This window comes from Pararge aegeria, chromosome 22 (assembly GCF_905163445.1).
Source record: "Pararge aegeria chromosome 22, ilParAegt1.1, whole genome shotgun sequence".
Classification (NCBI taxonomy): Eukaryota; Metazoa; Arthropoda; class Insecta; order Lepidoptera; family Nymphalidae; genus Pararge; species Pararge aegeria.
In genome coordinates, this window is record NC_053201.1 from 8,710,561 (window position 1) to 8,729,637 (window position 19,077).

The 19,077-nt window shown below is 35.1% G+C and overlaps 1 protein-coding gene across 4 annotated transcripts in view; it reads right to left on the reverse strand.

Moving 5' to 3' along the window:
• Window positions 1–4,024: 4,024 nt before the first annotated feature.
• LOC120633587 overlaps window positions 4,025–19,077 on the reverse strand; it is a 43,101-nt gene continuing 28,048 nt past the window's right edge. The window contains exons 9-11 of one of the 4 annotated variants that reach the window (XM_039903797.1): window positions 18,864–18,986; window positions 15,220–15,463; window positions 11,033–11,055 (exon numbers count right to left, since the gene is read on the reverse strand). In XM_039903797.1, the coding sequence (XP_039759731.1) occupies window positions 15,242–15,463; window positions 18,864–18,986 (345 nt within the window). In that variant the 3' untranslated portion in view covers window positions 11,033–11,055; window positions 15,220–15,241. Of the gene's footprint in view, window positions 11,056–15,219; window positions 15,464–18,027; window positions 18,235–18,863; window positions 18,987–19,077 lie in introns of those variants that run through there. The other 3 variants (XM_039903798.1, XM_039903799.1, XM_039903800.1) reach the window with 3 other exon arrangements.

Below are 19,077 nucleotides of genomic sequence, written 5' to 3' on the forward strand. Positions count from 1 at the left end.
TACATTCTATGTTATATTTTATGTGTTCTATACAACCATGTTGATAATTAAATAAGAACTGTAAATCAGCTCAAATAATATAATCAATATTTTTATATTTTTTCTACAATGTGTAGTTTGTGTATTTAAATCTAAAAAATATATTTTATATAAAAATATTAAAAAAATACTCAATATATTTATTTTTTTATGAACTTAAGATTATATTGAATTTGGATTAATATATAGATTGAAAAAATCCGGCTTGAAGGACCATTTATCATTGTAATATGACGACCGATTCGCGCAGTTTGCGCAGCGACCCTGCTTTCTGAGTCCAAGGCCGGTTCGATTCCCACTAATGGTACGTCGCGACTGAATCAGTTATCTCTGAGAGCATAGCGAAAATAGTGATCGTGTTAAATCAAGTGGCCTAGGTCTCGTTGGCTCCGATCCCAGGTCAATCGTAGTCCTGCATGGTAGCAGGAATACGATTGACCTGGGATTGAAAATGCTCTCTGGCACCTTGTATTGAAGAGAAGATTACAGTCTAACAAGTCATCATGTGTTCTTATTTCTAATTCTCGAACCCTAGCACATAATAGCAGCTTTAATCGAAAACTCGGCGTAATAACTGCTCCTTAAAAATGTAATAATTGCTCAGCGCTATTTTCCACAAGAACAGCCTGTCAATATAGTTTAATGTAGAGATTTATGTACACCACAATTGCCACCAAAGTCACTGTAAACATACACCAGTGCATCTAGAATATGCACTAATATCAGACATTCAGAGTAACACATATACAACATATATGAAGGGCACGGGGAAATAAGGATCAGTATTAATATATTTTCTGGGTTAAGTTGATTGCAGACAAGGGACAGGAGACAAAAATTATATCCGCTGACAAGGGATATAATTAACGTGTCCGCTTGCTTAAGCCACGGGAACATGGAATAGGAGAAGTCTTACCCCGTTTATTATTGCACATATATTATGTGGATATTATTTCCACTTGTGCGCCAGTGCTCTAAGGGTTGATAAAGCATTGGGAGAAGATACATTTGTATCCTTTCCCAGGGAATATAATTATCTCCTGCCCATGCTAGCCGTGCTGGCTTATATTTAACACGTTGACTTCTGCCTAACATTAACAAATACGGTACACGAGTGCGGCAGGATTACACGCTAGGCGTGTTTTCAGCACTGGTGAAGCGTATTCGAAACAGGCGTTACGAGCATGCGGCCCCACACGCCTGGCGTGTTTAAACTTATCGCGACAGCTATGCGGCCTTTACGCAACAGGTGTGTTATTACATCACTCGTATTTTCTCATTTATTTATTGAACAACATGAAAACCCAACACTTGTCGCATTTGAATAGCAATTTGTATTTTTTTGTTGGATAAAATAGAATAAAACTTTAATGTAGTCAACACAGATTTTCTTTTTTTCAAAAATAATCATTTTCTAAAGAGCTTTAAATATAGTGGCTTTACATCTGGTAGGTACACTATTTTACTATATTCAAAATCGCGGCAACGTCAACCTGTGTGTAACTTGTGAATGTCATTTACGAATCATGATAAATAAATAAGTAAAAAAACAGTATTAAATACCTACTTACATACGAATGCGGATTGCCGACAAAGAAGCAAATTTTAAAATAATATGCATTTTAAATATAATAATCCTTCCAGTAAATATACAGAACCATTGTTAAATTTACTTTTAAATTCGAAACAATAGTAACTCATTCCTGAGTAGTTTATTGGTACACCTGGCCGCACCGATAACGTTTATTTAAGACGATAAGAAAAAATAAGGATGCGGATGCATCGTTTTGTAATTCTGTCGGTATAAAAGAATGCAAACCGATATTTATAAAATAAATTATTGACGATACCGATACCAATGAAAATAGTGCAGGCGAACTCAGGCGTACAAATATTAAAAAATATACAAATAGACGTCAAACTTATGTTGCGGATACCTTTATTGCAGAAAAACATTGTAGAGTATGCTAAAATATAGGACGACGATCCTATATCGATATCAATATCTATTTCGCGTCCCTATAAAATATTTTAAAACAATGCAATTATCTAGGTGGGTATTATTTAGTGATCGATGGTATTATTCTATTGTTGCAAATATTTGGTCGAAAACATTTTTTTTTATATGAACTTGTTAGTTATACGTGTGATGGTCGATTTTCTCGATGGCATGGGAATTATTAAGAAAAACACTCATGTATAATGATTAGATAACTCACAAAACAACGAATTTTAAGTAGGTATACTGTCTATATAATAAAACGTAATATTTAATAAAACGTACTTGCGGTAACGTATAACACACTTGTTGCGTAAAGGCCGCTCTAACAGTATATTAAAACAACACAGCGTTTGTGTTTGCCGCACTCGCAGAACGCCGGAAAAACACGCCCAGCGTGTTCGGCCGCATCCTTGTAGGTACATTTATTTTAACACGCCTAGCGTGTTTGAGCCGCACACGCGTTACGTAGTTTTAAAACACAAACGTTGTGTTTCAGCAGCCAACGTGTTAAGCGCGATGTGATAAAAATAACAAAACATGGAACTGCAATTAAAAAACAGAATATTAACCGAGCTATTTAATTATGAAGAGGATCTTTCTTCCCCCCTCACTCTTCATATGTCAATACAACGACAATAATTATCGGGTTCGTGAACTGTCAATAAAAAACAGAAATACTTTCATATTCTTTTTATTTTTGTGTAATTCTTTATAATTATTTGTATAGAAAATGTGCAAATATAATGTGACAATCTATAAAAACGTAATACACAAAAGCGAATACCATAGTATATATATTTTAAAAACAAATTAAAAGCCGGGACAATTCTTTGTTGACGCCACCCCACAGCAACATTAGTAACCGTTGATAGATATATTATAAGGATATATTATAAGGTGGTACAAACGCACCTTTGCATCCAAAATACTAAGCTTTAATTTGAGGTAGCACGCGTGGTATAACGTAATGATGGGTGGCGTATTCCATATTATGTGCCCGTGCCTATAATTTATAAGTCTAATACTATTTTCCGACATAACATCTTTAAAGAACTTTCCAGAAACTTATAACGTAATTCCTTATTAATTAGTATAACAAAATAATTTTAATCATTTACCTCAGTTTATAAAATTAACGAAATCAATTTTTTTCTAACTAAAAACTAAAAAGTTTGCCTTGATTGACAGTCAAAGCTTCAAGATCTAAAGTTTGTTCCGATCCGAATTTTTATCGCTATCACTATAATTGTAACTCGCCACGCAACACGTTTTAAGACGGATAAAATCATCATACTTTTTATTCATTAAATAAATAACGTAACGATGTTAATTTTTACTATCAATTGACGCGCAATTGATGCGGCTCGACAGATGTCACGTTGCAAATTGTGATTTGAATATATATCAATTAAAAAAAAGAACTATTTATTTTAGTCTAGCTTTACTGAGAACGTTTTGTTACATATCGAATCGGAACAAAACAAATATTATAAAATAATATTTAATAATAATACTCAAAGCAAATTAATTTGTTCAATACTAAGTCGGTGGAATGATTTGAAGAGCTATTAATTCAACAGCTCCATTACATAATTCGAGTGTTAATATTAAAATACATACACAATAATCGAAAACAGTCTTATGCGAAATAAATATTTGTTAGTGTACAAATTGTCTATACCATACAGTTGAATTTTATTAAAAAAAATATAAATACCTATTGGTTTGTTATATTTTTTTTTTAAAACTGTAACCATCTTTTATTAATTTTTAGAAAGCATACGTCCCTACCTTTCGCTGTCAATCTACGACTTACGACCCCAATACTGGTAAAGTAAGTAAATACCGTCTAAAAATACCTTTACAGAATTAGCCGGCAGTTCTAATACATTGAAATTGAAACTTCGCCTAGATATCAATTGCGTGGCGCACTCGGTAAGATTGGTGTTACTTTTATTTGTAAACAGACTTTTTTTAAAAAACAAAAAAAAGCTAATTTAATGAGCCATCTTGTTGACCGTTGAATTAATTCTAATTAGTTCTGGAATTAATAAGACCTTAACTTGTTATTTTCATATTCGACGTGCGCATATTATTTAATTAAATTTTATAGGAAAAAAAAAACAAACGTTTATAATAAAATACAAATTAACTATTATTCTATACATTACTAACCAATTAAACTATCCAAATCCTATAGCTAACCAATGAACACAGGAACTCGGATTACAAATGTCCAAGATAACTTTTACTAACTACAATGCCGTTCGCATATTACACCCGAGCCGAGCCGTATAGTAAATTCTAAGTTCGAAGAAAAATGCGTTGGCTGCGGCTCTCGTAATGTACGATAAGCTTAAAGGGAGTAAGAGAGGATTGACCTTGAGCCTTAAATCGTTCTATTGCAAAGGACTACTCAAAAATTTAAAGATACCGATCTTAAGATATCGAAAGAAAGAAAAAGAGGTGTGCGTGTCTGTACGCTTATGAGCCTTCTGCGGTAATCGTAGTGTACTTTCCGGCCGGCTTTCTCAGCCATGGTCAGCTTTAAAGAGAAACGTCAAGTAAAAGCACCATTAGCTTTAGTAAAAGATTTGCTCGCTCGCAATCGAGGAGTCGTATCTGAGTATAGTAATACTTGAAAATCGGAGTAAAATGGATCTTATTTGCATTAAGCTGTAAAGCTTAAATCCGTCTGCAATTCTTAAGCTCGGGCTTTTGATTAAATGTTTGTAAAAGAAAATTAGAAGTACGGGATTTGCGAATCTAAAAAGAGTCACATTAGTTCCATTTTACTTTGACGATACGGAGTTTGATATGCTAAAACGACTCCTCGATTGCAGAACGAACAAATCTTGTACTAAGGCTACAGATTCGCCAAGGAATCAACTCATAATTGCTCAAGCTGGTTTTATAACACTTAATGTTACACAGATCAATCCCCACCTCATAATAAATATTCCTTTAAATATACGCAATTTGCCTCGCGACGTAGCTTAAGTAGTTATACTTCATGAAGTGCAAAAATGCTAATAAGAATGATTAGATTACCCTAAAATATGGCCAGCAAAAGCCTAACGCGTAGCTGCTACACCACAACCACAAGGAATTCATAAATAAATTGAGCTTACGCGTGACTAAATTAAAGTATAGCAAATTGAAATTCCGCATAATTAAATTGTACTCAAATGTACAGTAATGGGTTTGGCCCACTTGGAAAAGTGCAGGAATATACCTATCAGAATGTTGAGTGATCACGTGATAAAATTGCAGCGTCCCTTAAGGCACATTTTCGTCGCGTACGAATTCGGGATCTATCGATCAGTGAAAATGAGCCTTGAATTTACTACGTGCCACTGTCACCTCAAGCTATGCGTGTTCAAACCAACTTTTTAAATTAATATAACGCATTCACCAACCGGGCTAAATGATACAGTGTCAGGAGTGGGTGGGCTGAATCCAAAAACCCTTTTATAACTCGAGCTCTAGAACTCATCCATGGAACGCATATCCAAAGGTGTTAGGATTGGTGGAATGGTTGGACTAAGATTAATTCACAGTTCCCTTAACCTGTGGATGATGTTCTAGTAACTTTAGACATCGTGACTCGTATTTGCCAGTGAAGTCCCTAGTATGTTAAGGTTGCAGATGTGTGCTACCCTAGATACAGTAACGACGTTGTCCATGGCAAACTAAATCCAGGCATCGACTATCGGACAACATTTTAGTGTTTGTTTGATTTGAATAAACACGCTTGGCACAAGTGTGCCCCCGGCATTACACGTTCCCGCGTAACATAACTGACGTACACATAGCCAAGACTGATCGTACAAGACGGTTTACCTGTTTATCGCCTTTATTTTAAATGAAAAAGAGCGAGAGAGATAAAACATTTAAGTTCTACTCCAGACTCCCCTCACTCCCTACTGTAAAGCGTACCGAAACCAGGCCCTAATGAACTGAATAAATTTCTTATCCTAACAGATACTTAGCCACAATTTGTGGCGTTATAGCCTCTGATGAATATGTCGAAATTTTTATCATAAAATGCATTTCTAAGGAGTTCAAACCAAACGAAAAACAGGTCGTTATAGGTTATCCTCTCAAAAGTCTACGCATTGGTACCGCCCATACAGGAGCAGGCTAGGAGATTTCGTTCTATGATCTATGCCAAGTCGGTTAAGGAATAAAGTAATTTAAATTTAAAACCTGTGAAAGACAGGTAAAATTGCGCTATGGAAACATGTGCTGTTGCAACAGAAGTAAAGAATTCGTTACAATAGCCCTGCTAACTGTTAACTACTTTCAAGGAACTACAAGAAAGCGACAAGTTTCCATGCGCGTTAATTATAAAATATTTCTCAGTAGAACGTTACGGCATTTAATGTACTGCCTTGTCTAAGTGTACGCTAGCTTGATTATATATTTATAAATAACCTAGTCAGACTAACAACTAAATTATAACCTCCAAGCGGCGAGCTTTAACTCTAGCGACCTTACAAATAAAACCTGCAACACTTTAGTTTTAAAACTGTGGTAAATACGCGTACGCAACACCCATCCCGACGCGACGTGTCAACATTCGACTAGTAATCGACAAAGTTACTAGTGGAATGTTGTGCAATGGTGTACACTGCAATAGTGCTGCGTAGTGCAATTTCTGATTGAGGGACAGATAACATTGTGTGTATTTAATCAGCACACCGTTTCAAGAATTGGTGTGGAGGCGTCACGTCACATCATATGTTGGTTGTTTTTGGGCAAACAACAAACTACGACTCGACACCAACACCTTCAGATGATGTGCTGATGTGTTACAATTATTGACAGTAATATCAAAAATTAAACGCAGAGCGAGCATGCAGTTTTTATTTATAAAACCGCCAGTCTTAAAATATATTTGACTATAAATACTAAAACAAATTGTCCCAAAACGTGCAACAGGGTTTGTGAATAATATGTAATTTATATTTACACAAAATATACCTAGCCTGCCAGTATGATTCACAGACATCATCCGACAGCTATAAATAAATGTAGAAGGATGCATTGCGATTATCACAAAGTCGCTGTCAAACTTCGGTACTATTAACCCCCAGACATTATAAGAACACTAACTCTAAAAGTTGATTAACAAAATTACATTTTAATAAAGCTAATAATAAAATATTACATTATTTATAATAGTTTACATCAGATAAATGTATCGATAGTTAAAGTGATATTTAATAACTATATGTGTAATTTTTTTATTACAAGAGATTTCACAATCAACCTAGCACCTATAAATTATATTAGAAACTTGACACGGTTTATGTTTAAGCATAGCTAATAGAAATAGTATAATCATTAAATGCCACCTACACGACAAGAATATGCATTAAGTTATTGGAAGCAATGGAAGTATATACAGGTGTAGTTAGTTATACGGGCAACTAAAATTGCTCAATTCTAGACGGGCATTACGACGTCACTTGTTATTTAAAGGATATTAAGCAAACTCAGGTAAAAGTTGGACAATCGCTTGCCACGGATTAAGTTTTCTTGCTGAGGCATACATGCTGTACTACTTTTAAGTTAAATTTATAATATTATCTTTTGACAATATTCCCCAACAAAAAAAACCATTGTAAATCCACCACAATACTTTTATAAATTCGGAGTAAAATGGATTTCATCTGCATTTGATTAAAGCTGAATCCTTAAGTTCAGGTTTTTGACAAAACTTTTGTTGAAACAAAAAACTACAGGACTTGCGACTCTAAAACCAGAGACATCAGGTCCATTTTACTTTAACGATACAGGGTTAACGAGCAAATCTTTTATTGAAACGTTAACACGATAAGCATGAATCCAAATTAACAAAGTTCTCTCTTTTTTGCTACAACTAACTGACAGGGGGAGATCTTGCTGGACAATTATTACTCAAAAAAAATCTAGTATAATTGAACATCCTATCGCCAAGTAACAACAACGCAACATTTTCGAGCGTGTAGGTGGCACCTAAAGATAGGCGTAAGGAAATTTGTACTATAATTTAATAGACAACAAATTGCATATCGTTATATTAAACAGGCATCACAAATTACATTACCATAAAATTAAATTCGTATATGTTCAGAGAATATTGTTTTTTTTTTCTATAACATTTTCAGTCTTTCGTAGGTATGTGGCCAAATTATAAAACAAAATGCCGTTTACAAACAGTTTTATGTAATAAGTTTTAGACGATGTATCAGGGCTTAACGCAAACTCATGAATACTCGACTGCCCTTTAATTTCGGACATTTGGTGTTTCGTCATTATTGCTATACTAAGTAATTTTATTGTAAAGATCCATAAAATTGTATTCGATATAATTTCAATTTGTTTAAATAAATAACTTTGTTCACAAATTGTTTGTCAACTTTGTAACAAGCACTACATTGAAAAATATTTACTCTCTATTTCTGTCCATTAGGCAGGCACATATGCGTGGTGTTTGATAAGTAGGTTGCTAAAGTGTTTCCGTCTCTATTATTGACATTCAACACGATGAAGAAGAAAAATCTAGATTTGAATGTATGAGGTAGTCAGAAATGCAGCGTTTTATATAAATACCATATGTGTAGTGAGTCAACCTAGCCACTCGACAAGGCAACGAATGGGTGCAGTACGGAGGAGTACGGAGTGCCACCCTGCTCGCAACTTTTGCGTTAGGTCGCCTCGATGTTATTTTGGCAACGATACTCTCAATGAGTATACAAAGAAGTTGATTAACTGTATACTCATAACACATAATATGTAAATAATATTTTTTTTATTTATTATTTTAGCACACTTCATATAATTCTTATCAACTCGTTATCTTTTAAAAATACCTTCAATTACATAAAAACTAACTAGATAAAATATAAACAGGAATGTTTTATATCAATTGTCCAGATTTAAATTCTTACAAAAATAACTTACGAAATTCAGGGACATAATATAATTTTGACATAATGTTTAATGGCACCGATTATATTTATAGTGAAGATAAATTGTGATAGTGAACATAAACGTCTTTCTAGAAATTGATATTACGCGCTTAACTATGTCATAAATTTGATTATATTATATATTTATTTTGTAATTTACAATGTCAATTTAGTACAGTTGTCTCGTTATTCTTTATAAATACCTCTGAAGTACGCTGGAAGTTCGCACTTGCACATGTAAAGTCAGAAGAGCTATACTGATGAAAGGGCTGTGGGCAGTCTTTAAAAAGCCCTAAGATGAACGGGGACAGGTGCCGATTCTCTTGTACATAAAACTCGTAACTAATTTAACAGGTCTAAAAGTAGTGCCGTCCTTTACACACTGTATAACCATTTTGAGACATGGTAATTTAGATTACTATTAAACAGATTTCAATAAAATAGAATGAAACTTAATGAATCATTGATTGAATCGGATATAAACCTTATATATCGACAAAAAGGAGACAGAACTTCAAAATCTTACTTAACAGGTCTGAAATTGGCTCTCAAATTGTTTTGATTACTACATTCCCGCATGTGCGATTTACAATGAATCCATCGAATCATGTATCTGCACAGCCACTTGCACTGTACTGAGTCATGCGCAATTGTGGCTTAAACACTTATTTATTTATTAAACTCCTACTATAATAGACGTATAAGAATTGCCTAACCGCATTATTAATTGTTGTTTATATTATCATATTTACTGGCAATTCGTAGTAACACATCTAGACTAATAGCTAGAAACTAAGCACATTTACAATTTCAGAGAGCGCTAGTTTTGATTTCTATACCGAAAGATTCAAAGTTGATTCAAAGTGACTATGATTTTTTTTTTAAACAATAGTGTTTTGCCCAATGTTGTTATATTGATTAATGTTACATACTTGTTACATAGTTTAGGACCAAATTTAAATAATGCTAACAAAATTGTGTTTTACAGTAAAAAATATTATTTAATCGTTGTGACTTCTTGATTTTTAGTTTTCGTTTGCAACTAGAAACTTAAAAAATTCGGTCCTAACCTAAGTCTGAATAAAAACAAATCGGTTATAAACATTGACATGAAAACGAATGTAAATTTTAACATTGGGCTGCATGAAAAGTTATAAGTAAGACAGAATGACAGGGATTTAAAGCTGCGTATCAATTTTATATTCGATCACAAACATCTGCAACTGTATAATCCGTAGGTACAAGAAAATGCTTCAATATTCTTCAGTTTTCCTATATTCTTTGATCCAAAATCGGATGACTTAGGTCCACCCTTTTGTGTAAGCTATCGGTTTATGCCGCTATTTAAAAACTTCTTCTAATAACTTCTATACACCGATAAGAATCTGTTAACGGAGGTTAATAAAATGATTCCGAAAACTTTCTACGTTACCGAAACCGGATTACAAGCCCTGCTTGGTGTACAATTAATATAATTTTTCCCCAAATAAGAGGAACTTAATTTATATCAGTTAGCCAACAACCTCGCATCCCAAATTGGTTCATCGTTCGTGACATCCCTCGCAACCACGAACGCACTCCGCTCATCTGGGCACACTCAAATGAATCGCTAATTGAATCAGTTGCAGATGCTCGATATAAATATGCAGCTTAATATAACGTAGTTATGCAAGAACGTTCCAATCCACAATTATTCCAAAGTGTGTAAGGTAAATATATAAATTGAGGACTATTTTCTGACTGAAATAATACACTGTTTTAACAAAGGTCGAGATGACACGTTGACACTCTTTTGCGTGACTTGTTTCTTTGGAACGTTTTTGCATAACTGTACAATACGGACACTTGATGATGACGTACTTGTGTGTCATGTGACAGTGCAGTATGGTCACCAGTTGGGATTGCGTGTGCGGTGCGTCTGCCGCGGGCACGGCTGGTGCGGTGGTCAAGGTCAAGCGGTCACTTGACGAGGCTGGAGAGCGAGCGGGACCTCAGTGTCGGGGTGCGTGAGGGCGCGGCACACGCGCGCGCGCCTAGAGCGACGACGCGACCCGCCTGTACACACGGACATGTGCGTTGAACACGATGCGATGGAATACGTAACAGAGTCTATGAGAACGCAAACTCAACAGGAATATAGTTTTCGGCTGATTCTACAACTACCAATGGAACACTACTAATGCAGTGTATTTCGGTAAGCGTTCAACTGTAGCGGAAACGAGCGAAGCAACAATTTTGCAAGAATGAATTAATCTTAAAAAAACAAACTTCAAATCGGTGTTATCTTGGATCATTTATAATGCACATTGGTTTTTTATGAAGGAATACTTAATGATAGTTTGAAGATATTAAATTGTCGTTATCCATCCTGATGATAAATCGGTGGACAAGCCCCTACAACTCGCTTCACAGAAGCATGGAGGGAATAAACTCTTAATTACGTAGTTAGTAAGACGATGAAGATATTCGAGCATTACACCGCTACGCTTGTTTACATTATAGCCGATTACATTATTTCGAGCGATTTACCATAAACTGCCACGTACGTATACGTTAAGGGTTCCAATCAAAATAAATTTAGACAAATAGTCAGCCTTAACTATACACCTGACGAGATTACGCCCTAACACAGAGAAGCCAGTCAACGTAAGATCACACTTTTTCGACATAAGTATCTCGCCAGATAAAGTAAGCGAGATACAAACAAAAAGTTACTGCTCGATCTTACGCTGATTTAGAGCTGTGAGCAAAACAATATCTAACAATAATCGCATTTTTTCAACATATTATATGGTTAAAGCTCCAAACTTTTTTGATTTCTTTGTAATTATTATTTATAAATGTGATAGAAGAGATATTATTTGAAGTTTGCACGAAAGTATGACAATCTGCGCCAGCTGTGCAAGTTAAGCTAAACTAACTCAGCTTTGCTTTTGATCTGCAACCCGCACTTAAGCATTTCGAATATTTTACATTATTGGCAAGGAAAAATATTTCTGCAACTGCAAAAAAAAACTTTTTCTTCCGAGATATTTTTTGCTCACTGCACCACTCTGACTGTGTGAAAAACAGTTTAAAGCTATGTGTAATAAAGAGTATACAAACATACTACGAACGAAACAAGACTATATTACGTCACACAACATCGAGCAGGATATCCGTTTATCAATCCAAGCATAATGCCAATTTAACGAAAATGAATGGTACTCAATAATGAGCGGCTTAGAGCAGGCACACCAGTGGTGTGCACAGATGATATGGTAAGGAAGAAATCTAAGCTAGGCAGAACTTTTATGCATGTATGACGTGCAAGCCACTGATCACATCCCAAAACAATGAAAAGCTCAGAGCTGTGTACACTTCGACACAGGAAATTGAGATGCAAACATAGTATGTCTGGGTACACTGTACCCTGTACCCTTACTTTATCATTTGCACGTTCGTAAACGTGATGTCGCTTTTACATTTATAATGCCGTCATGGAAAAAGGAACGAATGCCAGTTGTTCTAAAGTCGTAAATTCTGCACTACCGATTTTAAAATACCTATTTTAAAAATGTAATGTGGACAGATTTGAAAGACAAATTTGTACTTTAAAACAATAAAGATAACTTCTATTTTACTTACGAGTTTCGTTAATTGAAAAAGGCTACAATTGTTAGCGTAGTAAGTGTACTTACTGAATAAAATTTGTACGCTTGCAATCGTAATCGCGTCTTCGCAACACTGGAATGTCAGAGTAAAAAAGTACTTATCTATATTGTATTAAGCTCAACTTTGTTTATGGATAACGATTAAATAAAATAAAACTTGTTTATCTTGTTAAAGCCAGAATTCATACAGTTCAGAACACGGGGACCTTCAGTAGTACAGAATTTGGGACTCAAAACGAGCAGCATAAAATCCATTTTACTTTAAAGTTGAGTTTCTATACCACGCCGCTACGATTGCGAGCACGTAAAGTAAGGGTACTGGATTTTTTGAATAAATTAACAACACCAGAACTGCGGTCGCTGCGACATAAGAAGCAAACATGGACAAAGTAAAATGGAGGTTTTTAACTTTGTTTTAAAGCACAAAATCGTCTGCAGTTCTTATGTCAGCGCTCTTGGCGAAACTTTCGTAAAATTAAAATCTTTCGTACCGAATTGACGACTCTAAAACGAGGAAACCAACTATGTACAGTTTTCTCGTCGCTTTAGTGTTATGATACTAGAAACGTGTCCGCGTACATCTCTTTTTATTATTGACTGTTTTCAAATGACATCGGCTCATTAAACAAGTCTTGAGTTTCCGTTAATTCAGTGAATTGTAAGTATTTTCAATGAAAAATGCTGGGAGAAAGGATCTTCAAGCCAATGACGCATTCCTCTTAAACTAATAAACGTTTATTTAGGCACTAACAAAGCATTTTATACGACTTAATAAGACAAAAAATCACTAACTTCTTATTACTGGTAAACAGATTAAAACTTACGACAAATGCTTTGTATAAAACCAAAGTGGCAAGTTAAAGTAATAAAAAAATTATACCAATTATTTGTATAAATAAAACATGGCGAAAGTGCAGAAAACGTGCTTTACAGAAAACTCACTGCATGCATAAGCTGGAATAAGGAAAAGCGACCACCTTCGCCCATTTATTGTGTTAATGAAGCGTTAGAGACGTCTCCCTTTCGGCACAAATATAAACCAAAACACACTATACACTTAACAATAGAAAATCCATATTTAAGTTTGCCTTTATATTCAAACCACCACAACCGAGAAATAAATTCGTGAAAAGATTCGATCCTTTAAAGTGTTCTCAAAAACATAAGATACTATTTCACGTTTAATAATAGGACCTAATTTAATATATACATATATACATCTATGAGAAAACTATACTTAGTATATTATGGTAAACCATTTCTAGCATACTTAACTTTTTTATCGCATATATAACTGGACTAATGAGTTTAAAAAGTACTTCAAAGACTGCACATATGTACACCCCATCGACGCCACTAGCTGAGTATAAAATACTTTTATTAATTTGGGCTTAGTAAACGACGCAGCGTGGGGTTGTACACATGTGTTTCGACGTAGCCCCCTCCAAAAAAAAACAAAAAAAGGAGTCACCCATAAATTGCGTCACTTCTTAATTACGAAATTAACAAAAGGTAAAATTATGTGTCAGGTAGAAGGAAGGGTCATAAGTTTCCTGGCGTCACATGTATACAGTATTTAAAATTTAACTTTAATTCTGATGTATTTTTAGTGGTATTCAATGTTACGCAAAAATAATGTACGGCGAGTCTACTTTAACGATCAATGACGAAATTCAAATGGTTTAGTGTATACAAAAGTACTAATGAAAAAAAACCGTGGTTATCCACACTAGCTAAGCCAGTATCGTAGGTGCCTATTCAATTTGTGTTCGGTTATCATAAGTTTTTCACAGTAAATGATTTAAGAAAAAAAGTTTCCACTGATTATAGGAAACATTATGATTTTCAATCCATTACTCGCCCACGACAGGGTCTCCTCTTAGAATGAGAAGGGTTGGCCCAACTTGGCCTGCGTGGTGGATTACGACTTCGTAATCCACCACGCAGGCCAAGTTCGGTTTGCTAGACTTCACACGCCTTTGAGAACTTTACAGAGAACTCTCTAACTACTACAGGGCTAGCACGGGCTGGAGATAAAAATTATGTCCCCCGATTATATCCCCTGACAAGGAATATAATTAACGTGCCCACCTGCTAAATTACTGGAACATGGAATAGGGGAAGTTCGCCCCCGTTTATTAATACACATATATTATTTGGATATTATTTCCACTTGTGTGCCAGTGCTTTGAGAGTTGATAAAGCTGTGGAGAAGGTTAATTTATATTATATTTATATTTATATACAATTATATCCCCGGGGAAAGACCCCGGGGATATAATTGTCTCCTGCCCATGCTAGCCGTGCTGATGTTTTCCTTCAGCGTTAAAGCGAGTGATTTTTAAACTGCTCAAGTTTAAAAAATCCTTGCCAATTTCTTGCACTTGATCAAACACTGTGATACAATTACAATATTAGACATGACCATCTTTGTGACTTAGGGGGTCACAAAAATGTGACAAAAGCTTTAAAAACCATGTGACGTGATTTATGGATGACCCTGAAAGCGTCCGAAAGAGAAGCGTCCCCACCGTTAGTCCTCAAGCGTAACACATAATCTCAGTACCGGTGGCACGAGGCATCCGATTTCAAAACAAAAATTCAAGGCAGGCGACGAGCACGTAGAGAGCGGTGCTCTCGCGCTCGGCGCACGCTGCGGGCGGGCGCGGGGGCGGGGGCAAACGAGCCAGGGGCGAGGGCGGGTGGGGCGGGGGCGTACTTGCGCGCGAGCGGGCCGCGTCCAGCGAGGCGGCGGGCTGCAGGAACCACTCGGAGCGCGTCCGCATCCGCGCCCGCTGCCGCTCGTGGACCTACGCACCGGGGCCCGCGGACCACCCTACCGTTACCGCTATACCGACACCCTCTCGCGGCGAATATATAAACAACCTCAGATTGGTTTACTCAATCAATTGTCAGCTCCGTAGCTATTTTGATTTGAAATATTTTGCGACGGATTATGAAAGCACCAGTTGTTTTCTTTGCGTGGAAATTCTGATGTGTATACTTTTTTTTTTTTAACAGTAATAGTTAATTGACAGACCAAGCAGATGGTAAATATTAAAACCATAACCCATTAATAAATAAAAATAATTTAATTTTCAAAGAAGGTTTAAAAAACAATCAATTGCTAGCAGTCACCACATTAGGTAACCTGTATCTTGGAGACCTTGAAAGACTTGTAACTATGTTTAAAAAAGGGATCCGAAACAAGACCATATACCAGTGTGACAGCAAGCACTGTGTACCGCTCGTCGTCTCAGTAATATAGACATAGGAAACGCAGTCGATGCGATATATGCGTATTATTATGCATTGACACAACAACCCAGTTTTGTGGATAAAACGGAGCACTGGCGTTGCACTTCATAAATGCATAAAAGCATTGCCTAAGCAAAAGTCCTTTTTGTAACTCGCATTGGAAGGTTATCAAATATATACGCGTATCCTGCCCGAAAAATGCACGCCATTGCTCCGTTGTTTGCTTTATTGTCAGTGCAATGTGCATAGTTTATTTGTGAGGGGTTGTGATAGCACGAAGCATTAATGTTTTATTCCTGTATCTGTATTATTGAGACAGGAATCGGTATATTATAGGCACGTCCTATAGACGTGCCTATAATATACCGCTACCGCGTAAAAAACAAAAACTGTTTGTATCGATCGTGGATCACACGTGAATACCTACTCTTAGTAGATTTACTAGTTGTGTGTCGATGTATTTAATCAAACTGAAAGGTTGTTTATATATATGCGGGCGAGTTTTATTTACTGTTTAATCTTAAAAGTGCTTATTTACTGGTGGTTATATACATGACAATATATCAATATTACCAACATTATATTAAATTGTCTAAGAAATTCATTAGAAATACTTCTATTTCAATTACTATGTTTAATGTAACGTAGATTATTATATTCGTTTTATTGTATAACACCAACATCTGAGGAATCTATTATTATTCTTAAAATTATTATCAAATGACCCGCTACAATATTGTTGTTCCTATTTTAGTATGTTAAAATTAATCAAATGTTAGAAACATTAATAGTTAATAGATTAATATTAGACGACTACATAAACCGTTAGGTTAAGTTACATACAGCAAATTAAATATGAACCACTACCGTTAAAAGAGTAACACGAGTGTTAATATGATTATTATTCGATGTTTTAATATGAAAAACAACCACAAATTGACATTAACATTTCGAATAACTTGAATATATCGATTAGATTTTTTTTAATCTATCATAGTACTTTTAACAATACTCTTGAGGATATTTCTAAATAAATATATGGATACATAACAAAATTGCGCAACCTGTGAAATAAGAACCGGCATCTGTCTGTTTAGCTATCACGGTTAATACGCTTTGATAAATTCTGCCTGCTTGCGTGACGATGTTGAAAGGAGACTGACCATATCCCATATATTTTTGAGGCCAGAATTCGGTGAGCAAAATTATGATAACTAAAAAAATGTGTTATTTGTTAGATTATAACATTAGCTTTACTTTCAGCTGCATTATTACGATAGTTATATAATCAGTTATTTTACATCAACATAAATCAATCAATAAGTTCCTGCGAAAAACACCTATAACTATTTCACCAACAAATTAATCAGCGCCCTCTCTTAGTATTCTTATGAACTGCCACGGGTCATGTATCGTAAGTAACGACGACGTAACTTTGTCATGAAGTTAAACACCATAGCCTTTTTAGAACGATTATAATCCTATAGTTGTGTTATTATTTGTTGTGATTTAAAAAACTATTAAATCATTGAAAAGTCGGCAATATAAGGTAATCATCGTGTGCTTTTTAAACTTTTGGCAATATTGTGCTGTTTATCAGACAGTAAAGGATTTTCCAATTTATTTTAATTTGGGCCCAGGACTGATCGGTCTCCTATCAATACGTATCTTTATCAGCTTAAGCGGCTATAGCGTCATCTAATAGATATCGTGTAGATCTTATCGATCGAAGATACAAGATTTATGTTTCATCACTTCTATCCCACCAGTTATGCAATCCGAAATGTATTATTTTTTTAGAAATAATCCAATTTATTAACATACAATAGAATTTATTTTTCTTTTCGTAACATACTTTTGGGAAAATAAAATTCACATCAAATACGCATATCAACTAACAAGCGTTGCTTTAAATCCAATCCACACAAGAATCTAACTAAAATACAGCCAGATCACCCTATCTATACGTCAAGAGTGAACAAATATTAGACATGCATTTCGTGGTAGGAACCAAATTCTGAGATAATAAAACATTATTGAAATTAAATTATTTATGTCTAAATTATTATTTTTTGTTGAATTTATTGATCAATTTTACATTAAAAAAATCCGATTTTCAAATGGTGGATATATCGAGTAACTTGTTAAAAAACAAATCCTTTTTCAACTTAACATAAAAAAAATCTTAAGCTTGCTAATGGTTCATACACAGAAACAGGGAATACAAGAAATAAACAGAGTTCACTTTCTTTATCAGTTTCTACAGTTTAAGGGTTAAATCTCATCACCATCGCTTTAAGAACAACCAATCCTTTAGTGTGCGCTAGAATTCAAACATATATATATTTATAATGAACTTTCAAAACCTTTTTATCTTCGTTAAAAACTATTTTCAATGTGAAACCTATTAGCATATCAGAAAATTTTGGAATGTCAAAGTACTCCAATTCCGTATGTAACCATACTGACCAAAAATCCTTACAATGGATATACTTTACCAACTCTACATTGTTTAATAGAAACATTATGGAATAGGAGGAAGTCTAAATAATGGGAAAATCACGTTTAACGATAACTCACGTTTAGCTACAGTGATCATCGGATGCAACAATCGAAAATACAATTTTAGTTAACTCCGTACAGATAGCAAAACAAAACAACCCTCAAGGTCAGTTTTATGATTACAATTAAAAGTCAACTCATACGTGAATTAACATAATAAAAACGTGGTATCATCAAATCATGAATACTGGCGGGGTTTTTGTAATACTCTAGCCTATACTGTCTAAAGAAAGGTGCTGCGTCCGTCATATCTTTCGAGAAAGCTTGGACACTCAAAAAAAGTAAATCTCGATTGTTTTAAGCAAACTAGAATCCGATGATCGCTGAAATAAGATAAAATTCTACTCAGAACACTTAAGTTCACAGAAGCAGTTTGGAAGCGGTCGTTACCTGTGGCAGATAGGAGAGACTTTTGGTACTCTCCGCGTACTTGTTGATTGCCCGAAGCTCCTCCAGAGTCATGTGCGGACTGGAGTTGCTACGCGACGATTGTGATGATGAACTGACGGACACCTGCAATTTTTATAGATAAAGAGATGAACCGCGATAGCTTATTTTTGTTTGCTTATTCCAAAATGGCCACACACATAAAAAACGGCTCATA